Consider the following 26,747-nt stretch of genomic DNA (forward strand, 5'->3'; position numbering starts at 1 on the left):
TGGTTGTCTATAAATATAGTTCCTGACAGTTTTATGAATGTAAACTATAAGTACTGTGTCTTTTATGTGAAAATGTATAGCTTAACATTATAAGTTATTTGTTTGATAGTGATATGTAACATCATTTCTTGAAATTTGAACTTTTTCGGATTGCATTGTGGGATGAAGTGTCAAAAATGTATGAAAGGCAACTCTGTCTACTTAATCAGCGTAAAAATCGTTGTTTTAAAAGTGTGACTTTTCCCATGTGTCTAAATGACTTTATATTTCATGTCATTAAGCAGTTCATAATAAGTAAGCACACGAGTTTGTGTTAAGATGTACTACAGATTTCAACTTTTGTTTTATTTAGTAACTGTAAATCTTAAAAAATGTGTGTTTGCCAAAAAAAAAAAAAAAAAATATGTCTTCACTGGGAACTCCAGAGCTGAAACCTACAGACTTCAGTTTAGCAGGGACGTAACTCTATTGCCATTTTGCGCATAGAATCTTTACAGACACAGTCAGTGTATCACAATTGTGCTTCCCAACGACATGTCTACTTAGCTACCGAATGATGCATCCAAATAATGACTGCGCGATACATTCTCCGAAATTTTGCAATCCTTGGGCATAAACCACACCCTTTCGTAGTAAGACAAAACATTCTATGTATAAAGGTGTCGTCCTAAAGTTTATTAACCAACTGTCTAGTGGAACTTAAAATATAAAGTTAAAACTTTAAAAAGTTTATACTTAAAGGTCTCCACACTAACATAGTGATGGACACAAAGACCTTTAAACACAGGCCCTCTATTACTGATGCTGTACCCTCCCTACCTTTCTTTTAAATCTTCTGACACTTCTTAGTCATATACTTGTTTGAAACAAGTACAAACTGATATTATAATTTATGTTTCTTAATAAATCAATCAATACTACAAGGCATTGATGAACACATTTTATTAGATGTAGCTGCTTCATGTCCAGCGACAAATATATCAGTCACATTTCAAAAAAGATAGTAACATATAGGTGTTGCAAAACATTGCTTTAGTTAATTTAAAACTCCAATTAATAGATCATACAAAGCATTCAAGAAGAATTTTTAATCATCGATGAATCTGCTTCATGTCCAGCGACAAATATATCAGTCATAATACAAGAAGATAGTACATGTATGTGTTGCAAAACATTGCTTTAGTCAATTTAAAATCCCTTCAACGGATTCTTGTTTACCAAACCAAATACGGTGTAGGAACGGGTCTTGATAAACCCTGATTTATTTTATTGCTTTTTGGTGTTTAATGCCACTTTCATCACCACTGGCTTTGTCATTGCGGACAGTTTTTTTTATCTGCAAAAAAAAACCCACAAAAAAAGCAGCTTGAAAAAACCCCAAACAAATGGTAGCATCAGCAAAGTGAATATGTCATTCATATATATCTGTAGTCGTTGAGATGCTGTCTCATGGAGGGAAACTCGCATCTCCTTTTCACCGTTCAGCGTGCACATGTCGTTTGCATATTTTTGTCGCTAGGTTGCTGTCTCATTGACGTTTACCCCACAATCTGTTTGTTGCACACTATATATTTGCAAACATGCAGTTAAAAATGTTATTGCATGTATAATAAAGTGAGAAAATGCAGAAGAGAAGACAAAAGGACTTAATAGAAAAAAATAGCAAGGATATTTTTCTTTCTTCAAAAACGACCTGTTTGGTCACTCGTATATTGGTTGTCTATAAATATAGTTCCTGACAGTTTTATGAATGTAAACTATAAGTACTGTGTCTTTTATGTGAAAATGTATAGCTTAACATTATAAGTTATTTGTTTGATAGTGATATGTATCATCATTTCTTGAAATTTGAACTTTTTCGGATTGCATTGTGGGATGAAGTGTCAAAAATGTATGGGAGGCAACTCTGTCTACTTAATCAGCGTAAAAATCGTTGTTTTAAAAGTGCGACTGTTCCCATGTGTCTAAATGACTTTATATTTCATGTCATTAAGCAGTTCATAATAAGTAAGCACACGAGTTTGTGTTAAGATGTACTACATATTTCAACTTTTGTTTTATTTTGTAACTGGAAATCTTAAAAAAATTAGTGTTTGCCAAACAAAAACAAAAAAAAACAAAAAAAATATGTCTTCACTCGGAAGTCTAGAGCTGAAACCTACAGACTTCAGTTTAGCAGGGACGTAACTCTATTGCCATTTTGCACATAGAATCTTAACAGAAACAGTCAGTGTAGCACGGTTGTACTTCCCAACGACATGTCTAATTAGCTACCACATGATGCAAATAATGACTGCGCGATATATGCTCCGAAAATTCGCAATCCTTGGTCATAAACCACACCCTTTCGTAGTAAGAAAAAACAATCTATATATAAAGGTGTCGTCCTAAGGTGATACAACGAACTGACTAGTGTAACTTTAAATATAAAGTTTAAACTTTTAAAAGTTTAAGGTCTCCATACTAAAATTGTGATGGACAAAAAGACCTTTAAAGACAGACCAAGAGTTCCAAATGGTGAAGTTGAAATTATTCCTTCGTAAATTTTACGGGCGCCATCACGAGTTGGTTGACCGTTATGGAATAACTGTTTCACAAATGATATCGGATATGTTCCTTACGTCGTTACTACGATCCCCTTCCCTTTCATAAATGTGACCTACCGATTTAGACTATTAACCGGATTTGTTAAATCACATAAGCAATACGACGGGTGCCACATGTGGAGCAGGATCTGCTTACCCTTCCGGAGCACCTGAGATCACACCTAGTTTTTTGTGGGGTTCGTGTTGTTTATTCTTTAGTTTTCTATGTTTTGTCGTTTGTACTATTGTTTGTCTGTTTGTCTTTAGCAATGGCGTTGTCAGTTTATTTTAAATTTATGAGTTTGACTGTCCTTTGGTATCGTTCGTCCCCCTTTTATGTCTTTATTTCATGCCATTAAGCAGTTCATAATAAGTAAGCACACGAGTTTGTGTCAAGATGTACTACAGATTTCAACTTTTGATTTTTTTTTCTTTAGTAACTGTAAATCTTAAATTTGTGTTTTCAAAAAAATAATTAAAAAAATATGTCTTCACTTGGAACTCAAGAGCTGAAACCTACAGACTTCAGTTTAGCAGGGACAAAACTCTAATGACATTTTTGAACATAGAATCTTTACGGACACAGTCAGTGTAGCACAATTGTGCTTCCCAACGACATGTCTACTTAGCTACCGAATGATGCATCCAAATAATGACTGCGGGATACATTTTGAGAAATTTCGCATCCTTGGACATAAACCACACCCTTTCGTATTAAGAAAACAAATTCTATATATAAAGGTGTCGTCCGAAAGTTATACAACGACCTGACTAGTTACAACTTAAAGGTTACCACACTAAAATTGTGATGGACACAAAAACCTCTTAACGCTGGCCCTCTAACTGATACTGTACCCTTCCTCCCGTTCTTTTAAGTCTTCTTACACTTCTTAGTCATATACTTATTTATATAAAGTACAAACTGACATTAGTAATGTGTTTCTCAATAAATAAATCAATACTACAATACATTGATCAACATTTTTTATTAGATGTAGCTGCTTCATGTCCAGCGACAAATATATGAGTCACATTTCAAAAAGATCGTAACATGTATGTTTTGCAAAACATTGCTTTAGTTAATTTAAAACACCAGTCAATAGATACTACAAAGCATTCTAGAAGAACTTAATCATTGACGAATCTGCATCAGTTCCAGCGACAAATGTATCAGTCATTACACTAGAAGATAGTAGCATGTATGTGTTGCAAAACATTGCTAATATAGCTGACTATGCGGTATGGGCTTTGCTCAGTGTTGAAGGCCGTACGGTGACCTATATTTGTTAATGTCTGTGTCATGTTGGTCTTTTGTGGATAGTTGTCTCATTGGCAATCATACCACATCTTCTTTTTTATATTAGTTAATTTAAAACCCTAGTTAATAGATCCTTCAAAGCATTCAAATAACTTTTAATCATCGATGAATCTGCTTCATGTCCAGCGAAAAATATATCAGTCATAATACAAGAAGATAGTCACATGTATGTGTTGCAAAACATTGCTTTAGTCAATTTAAAATCCTTTTAACGGATTCGTGTTAACCAAACCAAAATACGGTGTAGGAAACGTCTTTAATAAACTCTGATTTATTTTATTGCTTTTTTGGTGTTTATGGCGTTTTCATTGCGGATAGTATTTTCATCCGTAAAAAAGCAACAAAAAACAACCCCAATCAAATGGTAGAATCAGCAAAGTGAATATGTCATTCATATATATCTGTAGTCGTTGAGATGCTGTCTCATTGAGGAAAACTCGCATCTCCTTTTCTCCGTACAGCGTGCACATGTCTGGCGGACATGTAGACCATACAAGTAACCCATAAACTAAGTATGGTTATCCTATAACTCATAATAAGTGAGAAATTCACATGACAAAAAAACTATAAAAAAAAATAATCATGCAGTCCCTGATCCATGAATATGAGGTAAAAGACAGTAGACACATGACACACCGAAACTTCGTAGTGTTAGGTATTTGTATAAAAGAAATGAAGCATTTGGGTCTTCTACATTCTAGATATAAAGCGATTCAGTAACAAACAGTTGATGTTACTGCTGCCGCCGCCTTATAGTAATACCAATGTCTCGAATATTGTGACTTTCGTCGCAAGTGAGACCATACTTTATCATCTGTTGCAAAGCCATACTAGTATTCATAGATCTATTATTTGTGTCTATTGTCTTTATGTTTGTTGTTTTATGATTATTGCCAATTTGACGAGTCAATCGGCTTCCAACTGATTTTGTGCTATAATAAATACTACAGTTCCAGGTAAGTTGATGGTTTTGGCGCTCCCAAGCATGTTGAATTCCGCCGTATTTTTATGCAGTTATCCCAGTTCATTAGCCGGTAATGCAGAGATTGTCGTTAATGCCGTCTGCCATGATGTTTTTCATTTATTGTTTGATCGACTACAGTTGCTTTAATTCACGTTATTAGGACTTGTTATCCTTTTGACAATTATACCACACCATATATTTATGCAAGAAAATTGCAAAGTTTGACATGAGATACAGAGTAAATTACTCCAAGTAATTGAATGTTGAGGATAATTTCATATTGTGGAAACTACACCCATCGACATCCTTATAGTAACATCTTCAATCAGAATAAACCACAAAAACATCACTATACTTTTGTCTTATGCGGGGTTCACACATTGCCGATTATTGCTCCCGGTAGAGATCAGACAGCGATACGACACGAAAAGTGAAAAAGTCGGATTAGTATCCTCAATTATCTGGAATGTCCTATTATTGTCTGAACGCAGTCGCTTTAGTTCGTTACAGATTCCTACTGGTCGGGAAGGGTCCGAATAGTTCGGCAAGCACCCCGACAGTTAGGTGCGTCCCGTAACATTCGGGGGAAACTCAGCCGATTTTGTCTAGTCGAATTACAATCGTGCCTATGTCGTGACAGATTCTGCTGTATCGGATCGAATTCCTAACAATGTTCTGTGTATTCGGGACGGTGTCCTGTGGAACGGGAATGATCTGGAGAAGTCCCGACAATAACAGAATACAATACGACTGAGACCAGACAAAGCCGTTTGCAATGCGATAGAGCGGACCGTGATAGGATTACGTTCCGACAGTACCTGATCATCCCGATTATGCCGACAGTTTTCGAACGGATAACTTCCGTCAGCGTCGGTTCACTGTCTTGTCACTATCTGATCTCTGTCGGATTACATTCGGTAGAATCGGGACGCAGTCGTGACAGACTCGGTCGAATTTTACCTGGCGAAAGATACAAATCGAATTTCCATCCACGATTCACAGGATCTTGATCAGACTTTTGACAAATTTTAATCGGGAATGGTCCTGTCAAGGACGGCAGTAAAAATCGTGAATGTGTGACCCCAGCTTAACCCCGCTTTTTGGCAAAATAAAAATTTGAAAATAGAGAAATCATGAAAGAGTCTACTCCTACGCCATTGTCTTAATACCATACCATGGTGGCTTATATTCGTTGTTTATTTGAAATATACAACTTCAGCTTTTTTTCGAGTTTAATTACAAAAATATGATTTATATACATGTGTAAATGAAGTAAAAATATATGAATAATGTACGTTAAAGTCAAAGTATACGTTATTTGGCGACATTTCGGATCTTAATGAACAGATCTCTTCAAACTGCTCCTGAATCTAAAAATAAATTACGTATATTAACTTTATATTTCCAGAAAAAGTTCTTTCAATGTATAGAATGTAAATAAAATGCGGCAAAACATACTTTTTTTTAATTTTTACTTAAAAATTCCATTTTTTCCCCAATATTCATCCAAATAATTTTATTTAAAACTGTAATATGCGATATGTTGTAAACATTTCAAAAGTTCAGATATGATTTCAAATACCTCATAAACGTATACTTTGTCTTACTCAACAACTAACACTTTGAGATAAAATTACATATTTATCATATAACTTAAAAAAAAATAAAAAGTGTAAAATTAGCTTTGATTTACAGATTCAATACTTTGGTTAACATGCTTTTTATTGTTAGATAAAAAAAAAATCCATAACTACTACTGAAAGTACAATGCAAATTATTAAACAAGAACAGTTCTTACTACATTGTGTTGCTCTGAATATATCTGAGATTAATTGGAAAAATGTAAAAATGTTGAAGAATCTATTTAAAATTCTTTTATCAAATAAAAAATACATTCAAATGAGATTGAGTTTGTTAAACACCTTTGACTGTGCCTCTGACCAGAAACACAATGGAAAGTGCACATATCATTTCTTCACAAATAAAATAAAATTGGAAGACATTAAAAAATATGATATCAGAAATGTCGGCAAATGACAAGATAATTTTTTTAATTTTTTCCATGAATATCCATTATATCAAATTCCTACTTTCAAGACAAAAGTCTAGCCTATCGTTAACGGCATTATATTCCGTGAATCCATGGATGAGCAATTGACATTTTATTACTTTGGTTAAATCGTTTTAAAGAACATTTGATCTCATATTAGGTTTATGTAACATTGGTTGAAGCACTATAAGTAATTTGACATAAACCCTGTTTTAAGGTCTAACGGAAGGCAATCGTGGCTCTTTGGCTAAAATATGGTTGACGGAAAAAAAATAGATTGATTTAATTGAGTACAGACATGAATGTTTCAAATTTATTTTATTATACAGCTGCGAATTTATTCACACTAAATATTCAAATCAAAACTAACGACAGTAAGCGAGTATTAGAGTATTAAACTTTTTCCTGAATAGTGGCAAAATGTTGTAACTCATGGTCAGTCAAATTTTAATTGATTTTCCCATATGCTTCAGTATTTCATGTCACATAGATAAAACATTATCGGAAAGAACATCAAAACAAAAAATACACACATCTAATTAAATATCAATGGTCAAAATAGAAATAAACAATTTATCAAAGTATTACAGAATTATTAATGTCAAATTGTTAAATGAAAAAAAACCCAACATACATTCTGCATATATCATACATTAGAAGATTAAAACTAAATACATTAAACTACTACATGTAGCAGCCTAGGATTAACTATATAAGCAGAATTGATATATCAAACAAATACATTTATAATATTGGAAAAGAGATATTTACTTGTAAATGTCTTTTCATTTTTGTGCAGTAAGTTTTCTGTCGCAGTTGATATAGTACCGTAAATGTTATATTGTCACACATCTCGTGCAACTCATGGTGAATTAACAATAAATAAATCAATTCATAACCCTAAATGCACGACCCTCATGAAGTGTTATTCTCATTTATTCAATTGTTTCATTTATTTTAAACAAGTTGGTATTGATTTTAGAAACTCGTTTTTAAACATATACTATTAAATGGGATAATGCTTTGGAATATTAAGTCAGTTTTAAATCACGGGTGTCATTCGGATTATCGAGAGAAATGATCGTGAAAGAATATCTAACGGCGGTCAAGTATTGAGAGACGATCGTGAAAGTTCTGGTAACGGATCGTGAAAGACATTTAATCGAGAGGACATGTGAAAGATCAGTAAATATTCTAATTTAATTAATTACACAGACAAATTTACGACAAAATAAAACTGTCTGTCAAAATGGTTTAACATTATGATCAGTATGTGAGAATATCCAATTTCAAAAGTACATAGTTTTTACAAAACAACAAAAGGCAGATTGCTTCTCGACACTTCAATGACATAAAAAATGTAAACGAACACGATTTTTTTCACAAATTCGACTAGATAAACTACTTTTATCCGAGTAAGGGCATTCTATTTGAATTAATCAAATGGTTCTCATAGTTATTTTGTATAAATATAATCTGAAACTTGGTAAATAAAGAACTATTTACACAAAATTGATTTTTCGGATTGTGAAAGATGACGTACCGCATTTTTGAAGATCGTGAAAAGGATCGTGAAAGATCTGATGCTACGAAGACGTTCAAATTATTCTTCAATTATATGATAATTAATATTTGTTATTGGTATTGAGAAAAGCTAGATAGGTCAACATCCTCAATAGGTTTAAGCATTTCAAAGTATTAATATTTTCAGAAAATGAAAAGAAAAAAGAAATAACAATACGGCAATAATAAAAGACAATGGGTGCATGACAAAACGCCGAAAAAACAATCCAGTGTTGTTGTTATGATTGTAAGGTGTACATTTTCGACTTCTGCAAGGTTTCAACTGACATCGAACTCATTATCATGCATCATTCGGCAATGTTTGTTTTATGTTGTTTGTCCTTTTGGTTATATACCTTAATGCTTTTAGCGCCAAGGTATTTCGTGTATGGTATACATGTCTATCTGCATGTTTCATATATGACAATGGTGATGTCAATTGATATATTGAATGATAGTAAGATGTCTATGTCTGGCTGTCGGTCAGGGTTCATATACTTTTGACCTTATATTCCGAATTAATTGGCCAAGCATAACTTTTACATTTGTCAGTTTCTAAGGCACTGTAAGGATCGGAACACATTTATTTGGTGTACGGGATATTTGTATAGATCTGTATGGCATGGTTCATCTGACCTTGACCTCTTTTTATGAACCAATGACAATCTTAAGCGCATTTGACACTTCTAGTAAAACCCTTGATATTATAGACGTTATAAACAAATATACTATCATAAGTAAAGCATTACAGCATTTGCGATCTGGTATTCTACAGTCTGTAGTATATAGTTTTAAAAGCAATCCACATCTGCGTTGTATATAAAGAACTTAAGAAAGTACTGTTGCACAAAATGTTGGTTATCGTTCAATCTCAAATTACACATGAAAGATGCCGTTTTTGCTGTAATTTTTTGTTTGATGGATAACATTTTGGTTTAAAACGTTGCATATCCTTATTATTGGATGAATAGTGTCGGTCTGCCTGAATTGCACTAGACCGATTCACAGAGCTGAATCTTTCACACTTATTTAGACACGTTTTAGTTGTTGTTTATTTTTAACTTTCGAGGTAAAGTGCTGAATAGAAAAAAAAATAATAGCTTTAATGTTCATCCTTATCAAAATAGTTACAGGCTTCAACCAGTTGCAGGTTTATCAAATGGTAAAAGAAATACTGATTTCTGATTACTAGTATTAAGTCTGGTCACGCATTTTCTTTCACGATCAGAATAATACGTAGCCTGATCTTTCACGATCAAGTTTGATGGAAATTCAACAAATTCAAGGTTTTCATAAACAAATTAACGCTTTTAAGGGAAGAACATACTTTAATTTCACTGTACTATCAGATACACCAAGAACAAATTTCAAATATATCATGATATTCTGAAATATGACCATTATAGGTACAAAAAGCGTGTTATTTGCAACTAATTTCATAGACACGCATTGCGCCTTTTGTGTTTTTTCAAAAAGTACTTCATATTTTCTTTATCTTCTTTCACAGTTATGTTGAGGAAGTTAAACCATTTTGACAGACATATTTTTTTGTTCGGATTTTTTCCGCGTTTTGAAAATTAAGCGATTTTTTCAAAGATTCTGAACTAGAATGTACATTAAATGTCTTTCACGATCCGTTACCAGAACTTTCACGATCGTCTCTCAATACTTGACCGCCGTTAGATATTCTTTCACGATCATTTCTCTCGATAAACCGAATGACACCCGTGTAAATGTTACAATGTGTGTATGCATAACAAGATATTTACACCTTTGCATACACTCAATCCTAACCATTGTCAAGTCTCGATTGCCTCTTTTTTAACTGTAATGCTTACTTTTGTTGTCCCAGTGTTGACTTACGAGATTTAAGTATGTACTCAAGTGAGGTTTCGGAATTTTTATCTTGAAATGCATAAGCAACACACATTTACTCACGTGACTCAATTTTTTTTCAGTAAAAACTAATTTTTAAAAAGATATCTTTGCTTTTGCAATCGCATTTTGCAACACCGATATGTGTTCGTATAACATATGACCAACTTATGGATGTATACCGCTGAGGAGCCAAACATTCAAGAATTATACTTTTTTCTTAATCTGGTTTTTTGGTTTGTATGACTGTAAAAATAATGGTGACGAAAATATCTTATAGTGGTGCACTGCTATGGACCACCTTTTGATTATTTCCTAATTTTTCATCAATTTTTACCTAATTTTGGTCTATTATCGTGAAAAAAAATCACAATTCCACAATTTACCATTTTCCATACTTTCAATAAAGATTAAATGAACTAATCTGGATAAATGTCTTTAAAAAAACTATAAGTAGGTGTTAGTATAAGAAAGTTTGATCATATTTTGATGCTTTTTTGTCTCAAATTTACCATTATGTCAAATTTATAAATTTGTGATTTTTCTCTGTTTTTAGAACAAAATGCATATGATTCCAACTTCTTTGTTATAAATGATTGAAAAAATACGCATCTAAGAACTTTGAAAAGAAAAAAGGGGTAAAGGATGAACATGTTTCTGGTAAAATCATTTCTTGCACCTCTCACCCATTTTCTGGCTTTTTGGCTTTTGGCCTTAAAGACTAACTTGATTGGTAATAAAATTTGAAAAAAGTGATAACTCAAAAACTACTTATTGTTAATACACAATTTTTTCACAGAGTTAAGTTTGATTATATCCTTTTTAAAATTCATTGATACTGCCACTTGTATCACATTTATTGGAAATTATTCCAGGACGAGATTGAAACAAGATTGAAACATCAGAAGAATACATCAGCATTAAGAACGTGTAAGTAGCTAATATCATGAAATAAGGCGACAGAAATTTGTTATTTTTGTTATTTTAGTTTTAAATGGTGTTCAAATCTCGTAAATCAATTAGGAAGTAAGGTAGCATACTGAATTAGGTATTCATATGGACTGGAATAGAACTGAGACCGGGGGCGAAACCATATTCAATTAAAATTCCACAATCTATAAAACAACGACAACATGTCCCTAGTAAGTTGAAACTGTTAGATTTCGTTAATATTAACTCATTTAAATAAAACAAACTGAAGGTTTTTTTGAATTGCTATTTGTTTAAAACTAAAATGGGAAACAGGTAAACCGTGATTTTCTAATAATTTCAGGTTTAAGTTTGATAGAAATAAAAATGAAACTCTATCAGATAATAATAATGTTTTAACTATTGAAATAAAGTCTTTTACAAAATGCAAAATATAAAACAACAAAATGAATGAAATAACATAAAATATAGTAAAACAAAACTGCAGTAAGCTTACAAACATGTTGATTTCAAACTACAACCGATGAACTAACCGTTATCGGTCTGTACAAATATTCACGATGTTTTCTTCGATTTCATTGCAACTCCTAAATGTTACTTTTTAATGGTTGCTTGTACAAATTTTGCCGTCTTTTACTTGGAAATTTTGGCTAGTGTTCACTCCTAAAACAAATCATTTGAAACATTTCATTGGTATAAAAGATATACGTGAAGTATGCGTCCTATCTTTACGTTGATATTTTGTCTAAGAATGGTAACATAACGATTAGCAATAGTAGCGTAATACATCTATATTAATGTGTGGTGTGCTTGTCGCTTTATCAACGACAACACATATACGATACAAAAATTTGATGTAATGGGGTTACCTTTTTTCAAATACCACAGACCCGCGATTACAAATAATATATTTAACAAACTGCTTTAAAGGTGATATATATACCCCTTTATTTGATTTATATTAGATAAAAGGGGGACGAAAGATACCAGAGGGACAGTCAAACTCATAAATCAAAAAAAAAAATTGACAAAACCATGGCTAAAAATGAATAAAGCAAACAGACAAACAATATTACACATAACACAACATATGAAACTAAAGAATAAGAAACACGAACCCTAACAAAAACTGGGGGTGATCTCAAGAGCTCCGGAAGGATAATCAGATCCTGATCCACATGTTGCACCCGTCATGTTGCTCATGTTATAACAAATCCGGTTAATAAATAGTCTAATTCGGCAAGTCACAGTGACGAAAGGGAATGGGATTGTAGTTACGACGTAAGGAACATATCCGATATCATCTGTGAAACGGTTATTCTATAACGGCCAATCAACTCGTGATGGCGTCCGTAAAATTTACGAAGGGATAATTACAACTTCACCATTTAGAACTCTTGGTTTAAAAGCTTCCTTGTGAATAGCAACCCTCTATCAAGAAAATCATGATAGGAAATACAAGCACGGGAATATCGTATCAACTGGGAGATATATATCCCGTATGCAGGTGCTGGTGGAATGTTGCTACTTAGAAATGGAAAGTTCACAATTGGAAAGCTGCAATCATCTCTTTTGCAGTAAAGTTTTGTTTTCAACCGACCTTTATTGTCAATTTCTAGATGTAAGTCAAGATATGAGGCCGACTTAACTGTATCTGTTGTATTCTTTATCTGTAGTTCGATTGGATAGATGCGTAAGTGATAGTTATACAGTGGAAATAATATTTCTATATTAAACGTAGAAAGATGTGCCAATAGTCTTTTCCTGATCGAATCGACGTTGTAATGCTTGTGATGGATATAAATATTAAAACGTTTGTACGATCGTTACGTCAGTACAGTACTATTGAAGGTTAATTATAGCTTAGGTTTAATGCAAGAAAAATGCATTGACAATTATTTTAAGTTTTCGTTCAATAAAAAGACTAACATATACTATTGTTTAAATTGTTCATATAACTTACATTCAATGGACATGCAAAAACGTTTTTGGCCATTTCAATTCTTCGTCACCGCTTTCTGCACAATTAACAGGATATTCAATTCTACAAGAATAGTATCCTTCGTCATCCTTTGAAGAGTTAAATATTATGAGAGATGGATATCCTTCTTCAGAACCTTTGTATTTCATCGCATCTACAATGACACGAGTCTCCTGACCACCCATCATCCTTACCCAGTAGATACTTGCACCTTTAGGTAATGCTACAATCACTTCACAGTCTAGTGTACATCCTTCACCTATCTTGACATCAAAAGAAGGCTTAAGTGTAAGCCTTGGGATTTCTGTAATTGAATACAAGAAATTATTAGAATGAAAGTTGTGTATATGAGCAATCTACCTTTCGGCGAATTTATTCAATAAAATTCAGTAAGGTGCATACACAAGAAAACGAAACACAATATTCCATGTATATGTTGTGCACAATGTGCAATATTGTACAAATTATTATGTTTTTGTATAAGTTTTTTTTTTTTTTTACACATACCTTTTTGCATCAAGTGAAAAAAGTTTTTGCTCTAAAACTTTTCAGCGTCATGTCTTACATTCAAATAATTGTCTCATTGGCAATCACACCACATCTTCTTATTTACGTTTCTAAAATGTTAAGTACCTGCCTCTGTGTATCCAAAATTCCAGTATCCAGTGCAGTACGGACTGATGTATACACAGTTATATTGATCCCGCTTCCAAGTTCAAGTTTAAAATTCAACGTGGATAAAATTGAGCAACACGAATAGCTGGTGCGCGTCTTATTAAAATTTTTGTATACAAACTGACCTTAAATTGAGAGATTGATGTGGCACACATTAGAGAAATTATCTCAAGAATAAATACACCATAACTTTAAAAATACAGAAGAGCATACATATAAAGCACAGATAAACTTTCTAAGGCCTCAACACAGCACGAGAAACAAACTCCGTTTTATAAAATAGAAAAAAGTTATATGGGTATCATCTATGATCCTATGTCCTTCTTCGTCCATGGTCACTCTCCAGTAGTGTAGATTAGAACAAAACTCATGACTAAAATCTTTTTTTTTTTGTTCATTTTGTATTGCTGATTATGTTTTTCTGATTACGTAGTTTTTCTCTATGATCTTATTATTCAGCAAAAACACAAAAGAGTGTACAACTAATATACCCCCCCAAAAAACACCAACATTTTCAAAAATGAAGACCTGTTTGCAGATCTTGTCTTGTTGATTTTTGTTTCAAGTTTTTTTTTATCGATAAAATTAGTTTCAAGATGAAAGGCTATTTGAATTTTCTATTCATCTATTATTTTCAAAATAAGTCCCTCTGTTATCTTTCGCCAATCTTTTATAGTTTTTATGATAACTAGAAAAAAGTCAAATTCTTTATATAAGGGCATACACTCCTTTAAGAAGTCGTCTGACTGATTTGATGTCAGAGGCGGATCCAGCCATTTTTAAAAGGGGGCTCCTAACCCAGGACAAAGGGGGGTTTCCAACTACAAGTCCCCATTCAAATGCATTGATCGTCCAAAAAAAAAGGGGGGGTTCCTACCCCCGGACCCCCCCACCCCCCCCCCCCCCCTGGATCCACGCCTGGATGTAGATGAACAGAATGTGATCTCAACATTCTGAACATTTCTAATCAGTCTTTTCTTTGTCTACTGGGGTTTTCAAGATAATAGACAATACTTTATTTGATCCCTGTGTGGCATTTTCAGTCATGTCAGCCATGTTTGTTGGCAGTTGGGTCATCAAACATTTGTTTTCAACTTTATACCTCAATGATGATTATGACCAAGATTGGCTCAATATGACAAAGTGGTTTCAAAATAGAATATATTTTGTAAATGTAAACGGACAACGACACAGACAACGCACATAGAGGGATAACAAAAATATAAAAAAGAAGATATGGTATGATTGCCAATGAGACAACTATTCACAAGAGACCAAAATGACATAGACATTAACAACTATAGGTCACAGTACGGTCTTCAACAATGAGCAGAGCCCATACCGCATAGTCAGCTATAAAAGTCCACAAGATCCATGTGTTAAGATGAGCTTAACATTTTTTTTCGATAGTTGTGTTTTCTGTAGCATCAGCCAAGATAAGAAATACTCTGCTTCCTCAAAACTAGATACAGAGCAGCTCATTTTAGCTTAATCATGATAGCGACTTTTAGAACAACTTAAAACCAAGAAATATTCTTACCGATTTCGATACTGTCTTTGTAGGTCTCCCAATCAACCATGTTAAGCTTGCGTTTTGCAACTTCTTTCACTCGATCTGTATATGGTGTTCCCTTAAGCTTCTTATTATGATTTTCCATCCGTCGTACAACTTTCTGTATGATCTTTAGTTTTTCGAAATATTCCTTATCATCTAAAATAAACGATGACAAATGCTGCATACCGTTCCTAATGAGTCTAATTCTTTCTATGTCATCTCCAATTTTCTCAGCACTGTTTTGTATGTCCTTCATTTCACCTCCCCAAATACCACGGCTCGGTATATGTTGATTTTGATTCCGCAATTGATAATACAGCCAAGTTATATCACATTCACTACGTTTCTTTACTAGCGAGGGTTTATCTAATACAAGCAAATCGTAAAGTATGTCTCCTAGTATATCAAGTATCATAATAGCCATTCTTGCAGCATTAATTTGATCATTTGTGCATTCGTCCTGAAATATGATATGTAGTTTACATTTGTTTTCATTTTGCACATATCAAGACTTCAAGTTATTGAAAAGTAATATTTAAAATTTTTTTTTTTAATCTTTTATCGAAATCAAACAACACCAAAAAGGACATCCATTATAAAAAAGAAGATGTGTAATGATTGCCAATGAAACAACTATCCACAAAAGACCAAAATGACACAGACATTAACAACTATAGGTCACCATACGGCCTTCAACAATGAGCAAAGCCCATACCGCATAGTCAGCTATAATAGGCCTCGATAAGACAATGTAAAACAATTCAAACGAGAAAACTAACGGCCTAATTTATGTAAAAAAATGAACGAAAAACAAATATGTAACACATAAACAAACGACAACCACTGAATTACAGGCTCTTGACTTGGGACAGGAACCTACATAAATAATACATTGTTTGTATTTATATACTGTTGTCAAGTTCTATATCATCTCCAGCCGAGACAATTATCGAACATTTCAACATTAGCTACAAAACATCTTCTATTAACGGCAATGGAAGAAAAAAATCAAGAAGAAAATCAAAGAAAATAATCACTATCATACACAAGGCAAGTCTTTTTAACATATGGGTTTTATCTGCATATCGTTTTGTTTAATTGGTCATTTTTACAAATTTAGAGTAGAAAGATCTCATTATTTTCCATATACTGAATAAGACATTTGCATTTACAAATCAAAATAGGGTGCTGAAAAGGACGTTTAGAAATTCAACTTAGTTCACGCAATAACAACCAATAAGTTTCTGGTCGCTAGCGTCAAACTCTTTAAACGGATATATACAGGCAGTTCTTATGTAATAACGTTGTGTTTTTCCTTGTGTTTCCTTACAAATGTTTAAAAACCCAGTGGACAAAAGTTATTAATATCTTAGTTGTGATATAAATATTTTGCTTTGCAATTTGTACAATAAATACAATGCATACAATTATCAATCATACCTCATCTGATTCACCACACCAGTCAACATGAACTTCGTCTGAGCTGTGTGAATTTGCATGTTCATCGCAATAGTATTTGCCATTTGGTTGTATGATCTTAAAATCCACCATTCCATCTAGGCAATCGTAGTCTGTGTACTGGCATTTTACTTTAATGCTATACTGAATGTGCATTGATGATCTTTCTTCAATCAGTCGGTCGACTATTTGCAACAGCTTCGTCTTGATAGAACGGTATGCACGTGTCCTACCATCTCCCCATTTCCATACTTGAAATTGGATGACGTTCCTATACCTGCAAATCATCAGTTTTTCGCATTTCGTATCGTCGATTTCAAAGACAGCACCATTTTGATAGAATAGTAAATGTCTCTCGTCTGTTTTATTCTTCTTTTTTTCTTTCACAGGATTAAATAAATGTGTACATGTGTAGCAGACAGAGTTATTAGTTAATTTTTAGCTCCCTTTGGTAAAACTCTAAATTTCATATTTGATGTATTTCATTGTTAATTAATTTACATGAAGCTTATTAAGGATATATTTGTTAAATTACATAGCTTTTGCTATTTTAATTCATTGGTTAAAGATATTTATTTATATTGTAAAGTTTAATATTTGCATCGGTGCAAAACCTTTGATTACCTTCTGCGAAAGACTTATATATTTTATATAACTAGTTTTAGATTCTTAATTTGAATCCTCTGAGGACTGACATTCAGTCCAACCAAGGAAAGCCAGGCTTTCCAACCAAGTATCCATTAGGTTAGTGCATTTGCTACATGCCTCCTTAGTATTGGCTCTATATAAAAGTTGTACTTTGTTGATTAAATTATATATTGTTTTCAGTTTTTGGTTTTCATTTACTTAGATATATTATAGCGCATCACTTTTGGCATCAGTCGTTTTCCGCACACATCAGTTTACAAACTAGAATTAGCTGTGGTCCGCATCCCCGAATCTTAGGCAGAATTGTTCCTGCTACACATGTAACAAGTAAATGTGCCATGAAAGTCGGAGGGAGGAACAGAAAATCTAAACAAAGGCAAGACGACTTAGTAAATTGGGTAGTAAATTTGTCTCCAATCTCACCAATTGGAAGATGATTAATCATGCATGGAACACCATATTCGAATTTGTCTAGGTTTTCTGTATGAAGCGTAACATTTGGCCGAACTATTATGTTACATTTTATCATTAAATTCAAAATAAGGTTTTTGTATTTCACAATGTCCGGAGTTTGTCTGCTGAAAATTTCATCAATCAGTTCTTGTGAAAGCTTTCCATACTCTCGCAGATTTCTCCATTCTTTTGTCTGTCTATTGTCTGTGTTTGACTTTGCAGAGCTTATAATCAACATCATTGCATTTGCCAACCACTGGGGATCCAGAATAACATAGTCGGAATTGCACATTGAGTAAACTACAGTACCATTGTCATGATGATAAGAGAGAAACTGTTCTAGTTCATGATCATCATTCAAAGGGACATACATTTTCTTCACGCAATCTTTCATATCTTCTATAGACATAACAGGAACGTTTAACTTCATCTGTTTGTGTAAATTCTTTTCAAGATGAATCCATCTTAAAGGCCTTTCTAAATTCCAATATGCTTGTTTCTTTGAGACCATGACAATTTCACTACGCAAAGGGTTCAAGTCATCTAATTCTTGAACATTGGATACGACAAAATAACCTTTGATGTGATGTCTGTTGTCAATGCAATCATGTATTTGACACTTGAGCTGTTGCAAACATTTATCATCATTTCCCTACAATATGATTCGAATGTATGACATTACTAAAAAAAGTAGTAGTAACACAGTAAAAATTGTCTCTATTCAACTAGGGTTTGAAGGACGAAGAAGAGACAACTAGGGATTAGAATTCTATGTTTTTCAAATGAAATTGAATCTAGAGTCCTAATGACAATCTCGAAGAATTTATGTGAATGCAGTGCGAATTATCTTCACATCATGCATTGTTTAAGTAAAGTTAATATTAGTTTATGTGTATTTATTATTATTTTTAGCAGATTAAGGGTAATATTGACCTTTGAAATATCATAACACTGTAAAACGACATTTTATATCATTTATTCACTTTTCAAATAATGTTGCGATCATAATCGGAAAAGAAAATAGAAATATTCTATGATGAGTTCTGCGCATGTAAGAGATTATTCTACCTCATCATAAAAAAGATGAATATAAATCTGTAATATCATACCTCAAATTTGTCTTTGTAAGTACCCACAATGAACACTGATAAATCATCATCTTCCTGAGAATGAGTTTTATTCAAGCATCGTATAATCTCTGGCCAAAATGTCAAACCACCTGCAATAAATAACCAACATCTATAACAAAGCTTTTAATAAAACTCATATAGAATGACTGTTTTAGATTACACAAACAATCGTATTAAGGCGAATACTGTTGGTTAAAATTAATTTGATTATCCGAATTTGTTTTGTTTTGCATTGATCATCTGATTAGAAGACATTATACTATTAATCTTAAACAGTTGATTTTATGTAAGAAGGAAATTGAATTAGATTGTAATAAATCAAATAGTTTCCTTCAATGATTCAGCACATAACTTACTATCAATATTTTCATTCATATTTCCTGTAACATTGACTGTCACTATATAAACAGCATTCTTTCCAAACAGGGAAAGATATGCAAAACAGCTTTCTTCATCTCCTGGTAGGTCCCATACTTCTACTAGTACAGTATCTTCCTCTGTCATATCGACCTCGACAACTTCGCACAAATCAAAGTATTCATAATCTAGTTTAGACATTTCAACATATGAGTCTGCGGATGGTGGTCTGACTAGTTTCATATGTAGGGAATTATCATAAGTCAAATTGTTGTTCTGTGGATAGCCTTTTCCTAATTTTCTTGCTTTGACGTGTTCTTTATATCTTGCCTCAGACTTTATAATTATTTCATTATGACAGCAAACGTTCAGAATTCTCTCATTTATATAAGTCTCTTCGTCGTAATCTGGATTGTTTTAAAGAAAAAGAAATAAAGAAAAGAATAAAGAAAAACAAATTCATTACAATAAAGAGCCGACTGACACTTTCGGTATGTTGACTTATTTGTTGACCTTTTCCTGTTTATCATTTTTGCTATGTGAAGTGTCTTCTATCTATTATAGATTTCAAGATGATATTACAAAAACACTAAAAATTAGTAAGAATAGTAATTAAAGAGAAACAACTTGAAAAAGGAGTCGACTGACGATATCGGCCATTAGACAAATTTGTAGATCGTGTCTTTAAAAGTTATTATTCATCTATAATATTTTTTTGAAGAATGCCAAACAAAAAGGCAAAAATGGTAAACCCCGCATTAAAAGGCAATAAGTCAAAGCAGAATGGTGGTCAGATAAATACAGCCATGGTATCATGTTTGCGTATCTTTTCTTGCTGATTATTTTTGGTATACTAATTGTCTCTCTATCTATAGTAGTCAAATTATGCAAATCCACTCAAAAAGGACAAGAATCGTCATTAATGACCGATAACTCAGATATAGAGTCGACTGATGAATTGGCTATTAGCCTTAATGGTAAATATTATCTTGCTGATCTTTTTTGATTAAAAGGTTTTTTTTCTATTATGGTTTTAAAATGATAGACAAAAGCACAACAGATGAGTTGATTGTCTTCATTGAATACCGAAAACCCCAATAAGGAGTCGGAAGATATTTATTTGTAGATCTTGTGTTGTGTTTACATAAACAAGAAAGATATCAAAACGACATTCAAACTCAAAAGTCGAAAATAGCCTGACAATGTCATTGCTAAAAACTAATGAAGAAAAAAATCAATTGTTAAACAGCTGTACACAAAACATAACATAAACAACTAAAGACTGAGCAACACCAACCAACTGATTTCAGGTTCTTATTAATTTATATATATATATATGTAGGACTCAAATCTATGGTGGGTTCCAAATCTATGGCAGCTTCCTAATCTATGGTAAATGTGACGTCATGCTATCCCAAATCTATGGCAGATTTGATAATACGTACCTTATCTATAGTAAGTTTTATAATTTCCTAATCTATGGCGGATTTATGTTGTTTCCAAATCTATGGCAAATTTTTCGCAAACGGAAAACAATGCAGTACATTTTCGACCAATTACTTGTATAAGCAAGTGGAAATATACTACAACGGGAGCATGTCTATAAACATTTGTGAAATAAACATTCCATAATGGTCAACCAAAACATTTCGTAAATGATGAATTCATATATAACTTAATACAGACTTAAAGATTCGGAAATGATGCACCCCGTAAAAATAAATATTTTCAATCTGGTCTTTTTTAATCTATAAACATTTGTGAAATAAACGTTCCATACTGGTCAACCACGTAAATGATGATTCATATATAACTTAATACAGACTTTCCAAAATAGGTATTTTTAATCTTGGCATGGTACCTTTTTAACACATATAATAAAAAAAAAGATAAATAAAAATGAACAGTTTGAATATTCACATAACTTTATTTAATCGTATACTTTTTTATTTGATGACAATTTAAATCAAATTGTTATCTGGTACTGGTAAAAAGTTATCAAAGGTACAAGGATTATAATTTAATTTGATCTTTCACCTTATAAACTTTGCCTGCCGCAACAAATTTATTATAACTCCTTTTCTAAAATATCCGGTACTGAAACTTGTGGTGTCATTATTCATCGCGAGCTTCATCGTGCCTCTCCTTCGGATAGTAGGTCACACCATGACTTCATTTAAGCCGTCCGCAAATTGTTGTCAAGGGAAATACCTTCATCTGGAATGGTGTTCAAATCTTTGGGTTCCGCCATTGTAAGCGGCAGCGACGATGTTATATGGCGTTATTCAATTGTGACGTTATATGGCGTTATTCAATTGTGACATTATGAAAAACCGACCGTGCAAGGGCTGTATAGCCAGTCAAGGTCGTTAAAAACTTCCAATTGTTGAAAAAGATCTGCCATAGATTTGGAGAAAACAAAACTCTACCATAGATTTGGAGAAAACAAAATCTGCCATAGATTTGGAGAAAACAAAAATCTGCCATAGATTTGTGTTGTTTGACATTTGTAAAGTCACATTTGCCATAGATTTGACTCCTACATATATATATATATATTATACTATTTAAAGTATTAGGTAAAAACGCAAAATGAATGAAATAGTCATTAAAGGGTAATAACTCTATTAAGGTTATTAATATAACACCATCGCCAATTTTGTTAATTAATGACAATTTCAAGATAATGCACAAAACGTGTATGTCACTCTTATGTTCTATTTTTAACAATATTAGCATTGTTGGTTGGCAAGCAGAATCATTGGACACATTTTAAACCATAATGATAACCATCTGCAAGTTTTGTTAAATTTGATCGAGTAGCTTCAGAAAAGAATAGGTTTACGGACGACACTAAGTGATGAGAAAAATCATACTTGTGCCTCTGGGCCAAGTGATCTGAAATATTAGTTGGAAATTGCATGACTCATCCGATCAATTCGGCACTTAGAAAAAAACATCTAAGATTAGTCAAAGTGCTGGAAAATAGTCGCAAGCCAAAAATAAATAAATCATGTTTATTTCTAGATGTTTGTTTGTTAATTCAATATTTTGGTTGTTGTCCTATTGAACTAACGTAAACCCCACATATTCATGTATTTCATTGCCGTATACGATTTAAGAAGAATTTAAAGTAGAGTTTTTCCAGTATCATTTGCCGTAGTTACACCAAGGTTTGGTCTGTAGGAAAATTGTAATAAGTGATCATAAATGGATAACTTACCACAAAAGAATTTCGTAACAAGTCATTTTGAATTCTTTTGAAGATATTACATTCTTCTCTAACCGCTTCCTATTCGAGTTGTGAATTAGTCCAAAACTAATCAAAACATTGTAAAGCAAAGCACGCATCTTTTTATTTAATTATACTCTTAAAATAGTTTCACAAAGCAAAGATTTTTACCAAATAAAACGAAAAACATTTAAACTGATAATGTAAGCAATTTTTTCTATGTGTAATCGGTCAAAAATAGTGTAGTTAATATTTTTATGCTTGGTCTCATTTAATTTCATGAAAATATTGAAATCAACAATGATGAATACATATATAACAGGCGACAAAGGACAACAGACTCAAGATAAGATAATACGAAGAGCATTTATGAATTTAGGGGGATCGCGGGTACGTATTAATCTTTTTTTAATATAGGATTTCGCTAATTTTTTTCTAAAAAACTTTATCCTATACTTAATAGAAAAATGAGATAAAAATATTGGGTCACCGTTCATTTAAGCTCGCAATCTGCCTTCGATGAAGCATGCATTTTTGTTAAAGTACTTTTTTTGTTGAACCAATAGGAGAAAAAAGATAATATCGAAATAAAAATAGAACTACATTACAGAAATCGCTTTAATGTTGAAATGACTCCGACAAAATTCAAATGTTGAAATATTAAATGAGAAAACCAACGTATACAATATTACAAAAACATAATCATTTGTATTCGTAATAATAATTGATAAAAATGAACATTAAATCGGCTTTATTCTAACTCAAAATTATGATCTTTCATAAATTAAAATTCAGATTTTTGTGACTATTTTAATAAAAAAAAAAAAAATTGGATTCACTTATAGTTATAAAACAAATCAGATTTCAACTTTTGTTTTATTGAGTAACCGTAAATCTTAAAAAAATGTGTGTTTGCCAAAAAAAAAAAAAAAAAAAATATGTCTTCACTGGGAACTCCAGAGCTGAAACGTACAGACTTCAGTTTAGCAGGGACGTAACTCTATTGCCATTTTGCGCATAGAATCTTTACAGACACAGTCAGTGTAGCACAATTGTGCTTCCCAACGACATGTCTACTTAGCTACCGAATGATGCATCCAAATAATGACTACGCGATACATTCTCCGAAATTTTGCAATCCTTGGTCATAAACCACACCCTTTCGTAGTAAGACAAAAAGTTCTATATATAAAGGTGTCGTCCTAAAGTTAAACAACGATCTGACTAGTGTAACTTATATACTATTAAACGAGATCTCATTTTGTGTGTCGCTTCTCTTCTTTCCACAATAAATTAATCAACACGCCTGTGTGTCCTATAGGTACAGTGCATAGTCGCATTTGTCATCCATTCATATGATTATTTTAGGAGAAAAACGAGAAAAAAGCATCCGGATATTGTTCCGTCATTGGACGAAATTTTAAATCAGATTAGACTTCCGGTTTGCGTTTTTTCTGTATACTTTGAACATACATATACTACGAATAAAGTGTATTTTCAGAATTTTATCTGCCTAGCGGCCTTATTTATGTACAAAAATGAACGAAGTACAAATATGTAACACATAAATTAAACAAACGACAACCACTGAATTACAGGCTCCTTACTTAAATGTTCATAAAATACTACTTGTATGTTCATATTGAAATTGATAGAAACCAGGAAATTGGGAACTTTGGAAATAAAGGTGGAGGGTAAAAACAAAACAACATTTTCCTGTCCCAAACACATAATGACTGCGCGATACATTCTCCGAAATTTGCAATCCTTGGTCATAAACCACACCCTTTCGTAGTAAGACAAAAAATTCTATATATAAAGGTGTCGTCCTAAAGTTTAACAACAAACTGACTAGTGTAACTTAAGAAAATAAAGTTAAAACTTTATAAAGTTTAGACTTAAAGGTCTCCACACTAAAATTGTGATGGACACAAAGACCTTTAAACACAGGCCCTCTATTACTGATGCTGTACCCTTCCTACCTTTCTTTTAAATCTTCTGACACTTCTTAGTCATATACTTGTTTGTATCAAGTACAATCTGATATTATAATTTATGTTTCTCAATAAATCAATCAATACTACAAGGCATTGATGAACACATTTTATTAGATGTAGCTGCTTCATGTCCAGCGACAAATATATCAGTCACATTTCAAAAAGATAGTAACATATATGTGTTGCAAAACATTACTTCAGTTAATTAAAAACTCCAGTTAATAGATCATACAAAGCATTCAAGAAGAACTTTTAATCATCGATGAATCTGCTTCGTGTCCAGCGACAAATATATCAGTCATAATACAAGAAGATAGTATATGTATGTGTTGCAAAATATTGTTTTGGTCAATTTAAAAACCTTCAACGGATTCTTGTTTACCAAACCAAATACGGTGTACGAAAGGTCTTAATAAACCCTGATTTATTTTATTGCTTTTTTGGTGTTTAATGCCACTTTCATCACTACTGGCTTTGTCATTGCAGACAGTTTTTTTTTTATCAGCAAAAGAAAACAGCTTAAAAAAAACCAAACAAATGGTAGCATCAGCAAAGTGATTATGTCATTCATATATATGTGTAGTCGTTGTTGGATGCTGTCTCATTGGGGGAATCTCGCATCACCTTTTCTCCGTTCAGCGTGCACATGTCGTTTGCATAATTTTGTCGCTAGGTTGCTGTCTCATTGACGTTTACCCCATAATTTGTTTGTTGCACACTATATATTTGCAAACATGCAGTTAAAGATGTTATTTCATATATAATAAAGTGAGAAAATGCAGAAGAGAAGACCAAAGAACTTAATAGAAGAAAAAAAAGGATATTTTTCTTTCTTCAAAAACGACCTGTTTGGTCACTCGTATATTGGTTGTCTATAAATATAGTTCCTGACCGTTTTATGAATGTAAACTATAAGTACTGTGTCTTTTAGGGGAACATGTATAGTTAATTAACATTATAAGTTATGTTATTTGTTTGATATTGATATACATGTATCATTATTTCTTGAAATTTGAACTTTTTCGGATTGCATTGTGGGATGAAGTGTCAAAAATGTATGAAAGGCAACTCTGTCTACTTAATCAGCGTGAAAATCGTTGTTTTAAAAGTGCGACTTTTCCCATGTGTCTAATGACTTTATATTTCATGTCATTAAACAGTTCATAATAAGTAAGCACACGAGTTTGTGTTAAGATGTACTACAGATTTCAACTTTTGTTTTATTGAGTAAAAAATGTGTGTTTGCCAAAAAAAAAAAATAAAAAAAAATAATTCTTCACTGGAACTCCAGAGCTGAAACGTACAGACTTCAGTTTAGCAGGGACGTAACTCTATTGCCATTTTGCGCATAGAATCTTTACAGACACAGTCAGTGTAGCGCTAGCACAATTGTGCTTCCCAACGACATGTCTACTTAGTTACTGAATGATGCATCCAAATAATGACTGCGCGATACATTCTCCGAAATTTTGCAATCCTTGGTCATAACCACACCCTTTCGTAGTAAGACAAAAAATTCTATATATAAAGGTGTCGTCCTAAAGTTTAACAACAAACTGACTAGTGTAACTTATTGAAAATGAAGTTAAAACTTTATAAAGTTTAGACTTAAAGGTCTCCACACTAAAATTGTGATGGACACAAAGACCTTTAAACACAGGCCCTCTATTACTGATGCTGTACCCTTCCTACCTTTCTTTTAAATCTTCTGACACTTCTTAGTCATATACTTGTTTGTATCAAGTACAAACTGATATTATAATTTATGTTTCTCAATAAATCAATCAATACTACAAGGCATTGATAAACACATTTTATTAGATGTAGCTGCTTCATGTCCAGCGACAAATATATCAGTCACATTTCAAAAAGATAGTAACATATATGTGTTGCAAAACATTACTTTAGTTAATTAAAAACTCCGGTTAATAGATCATACAAAGCATTCAAGAAGAACTTTTAATCATCGATGAATC

The 26,747-nt window shown here is 32.6% G+C and overlaps 2 protein-coding genes across 2 annotated transcripts; both read right to left on the reverse strand.

The window, feature by feature from the left end:
• Positions 1-10,584: 10,584 nt before the first annotated feature.
• Positions 10,585-17,359, reverse strand: LOC139507168 (uncharacterized). Its single transcript, XM_071295669.1, has 4 exons — positions 16,937-17,359; positions 15,482-15,956; positions 13,249-13,570; positions 10,585-11,948 (listed from the first exon to the last, which is right to left on the reverse strand). The coding sequence occupies exons 1-3, from the start codon at positions 17,240-17,242 to the stop codon at positions 13,251-13,253; spliced, it is 1,101 nt and encodes a 366-aa protein (XP_071151770.1). The 5' UTR covers positions 17,243-17,359; the 3' UTR covers positions 10,585-11,948; positions 13,249-13,250.
• A 472-nt stretch (positions 17,360-17,831) lies between these two features.
• On the reverse strand, positions 17,832-19,949 carry LOC139507169 (uncharacterized; the record flags this gene model as incomplete). Its single annotated transcript, XM_071295670.1, is given in 3 exon segments — positions 17,832-18,707; positions 19,165-19,274; positions 19,542-19,949. Coding segments are annotated over 3 exon segments (1,394 nt in total), but the record flags the coding sequence as incomplete, so codon positions are not given.
• Positions 19,950-26,747: the final 6,798 nt, after the last annotated feature.

Source organism: Mytilus edulis, unplaced genomic scaffold (assembly GCF_963676685.1).
Source record: "Mytilus edulis unplaced genomic scaffold, xbMytEdul2.2 SCAFFOLD_961, whole genome shotgun sequence".
NCBI lineage: Eukaryota > Metazoa > Mollusca > Bivalvia > Mytilida > Mytilidae > Mytilus > Mytilus edulis.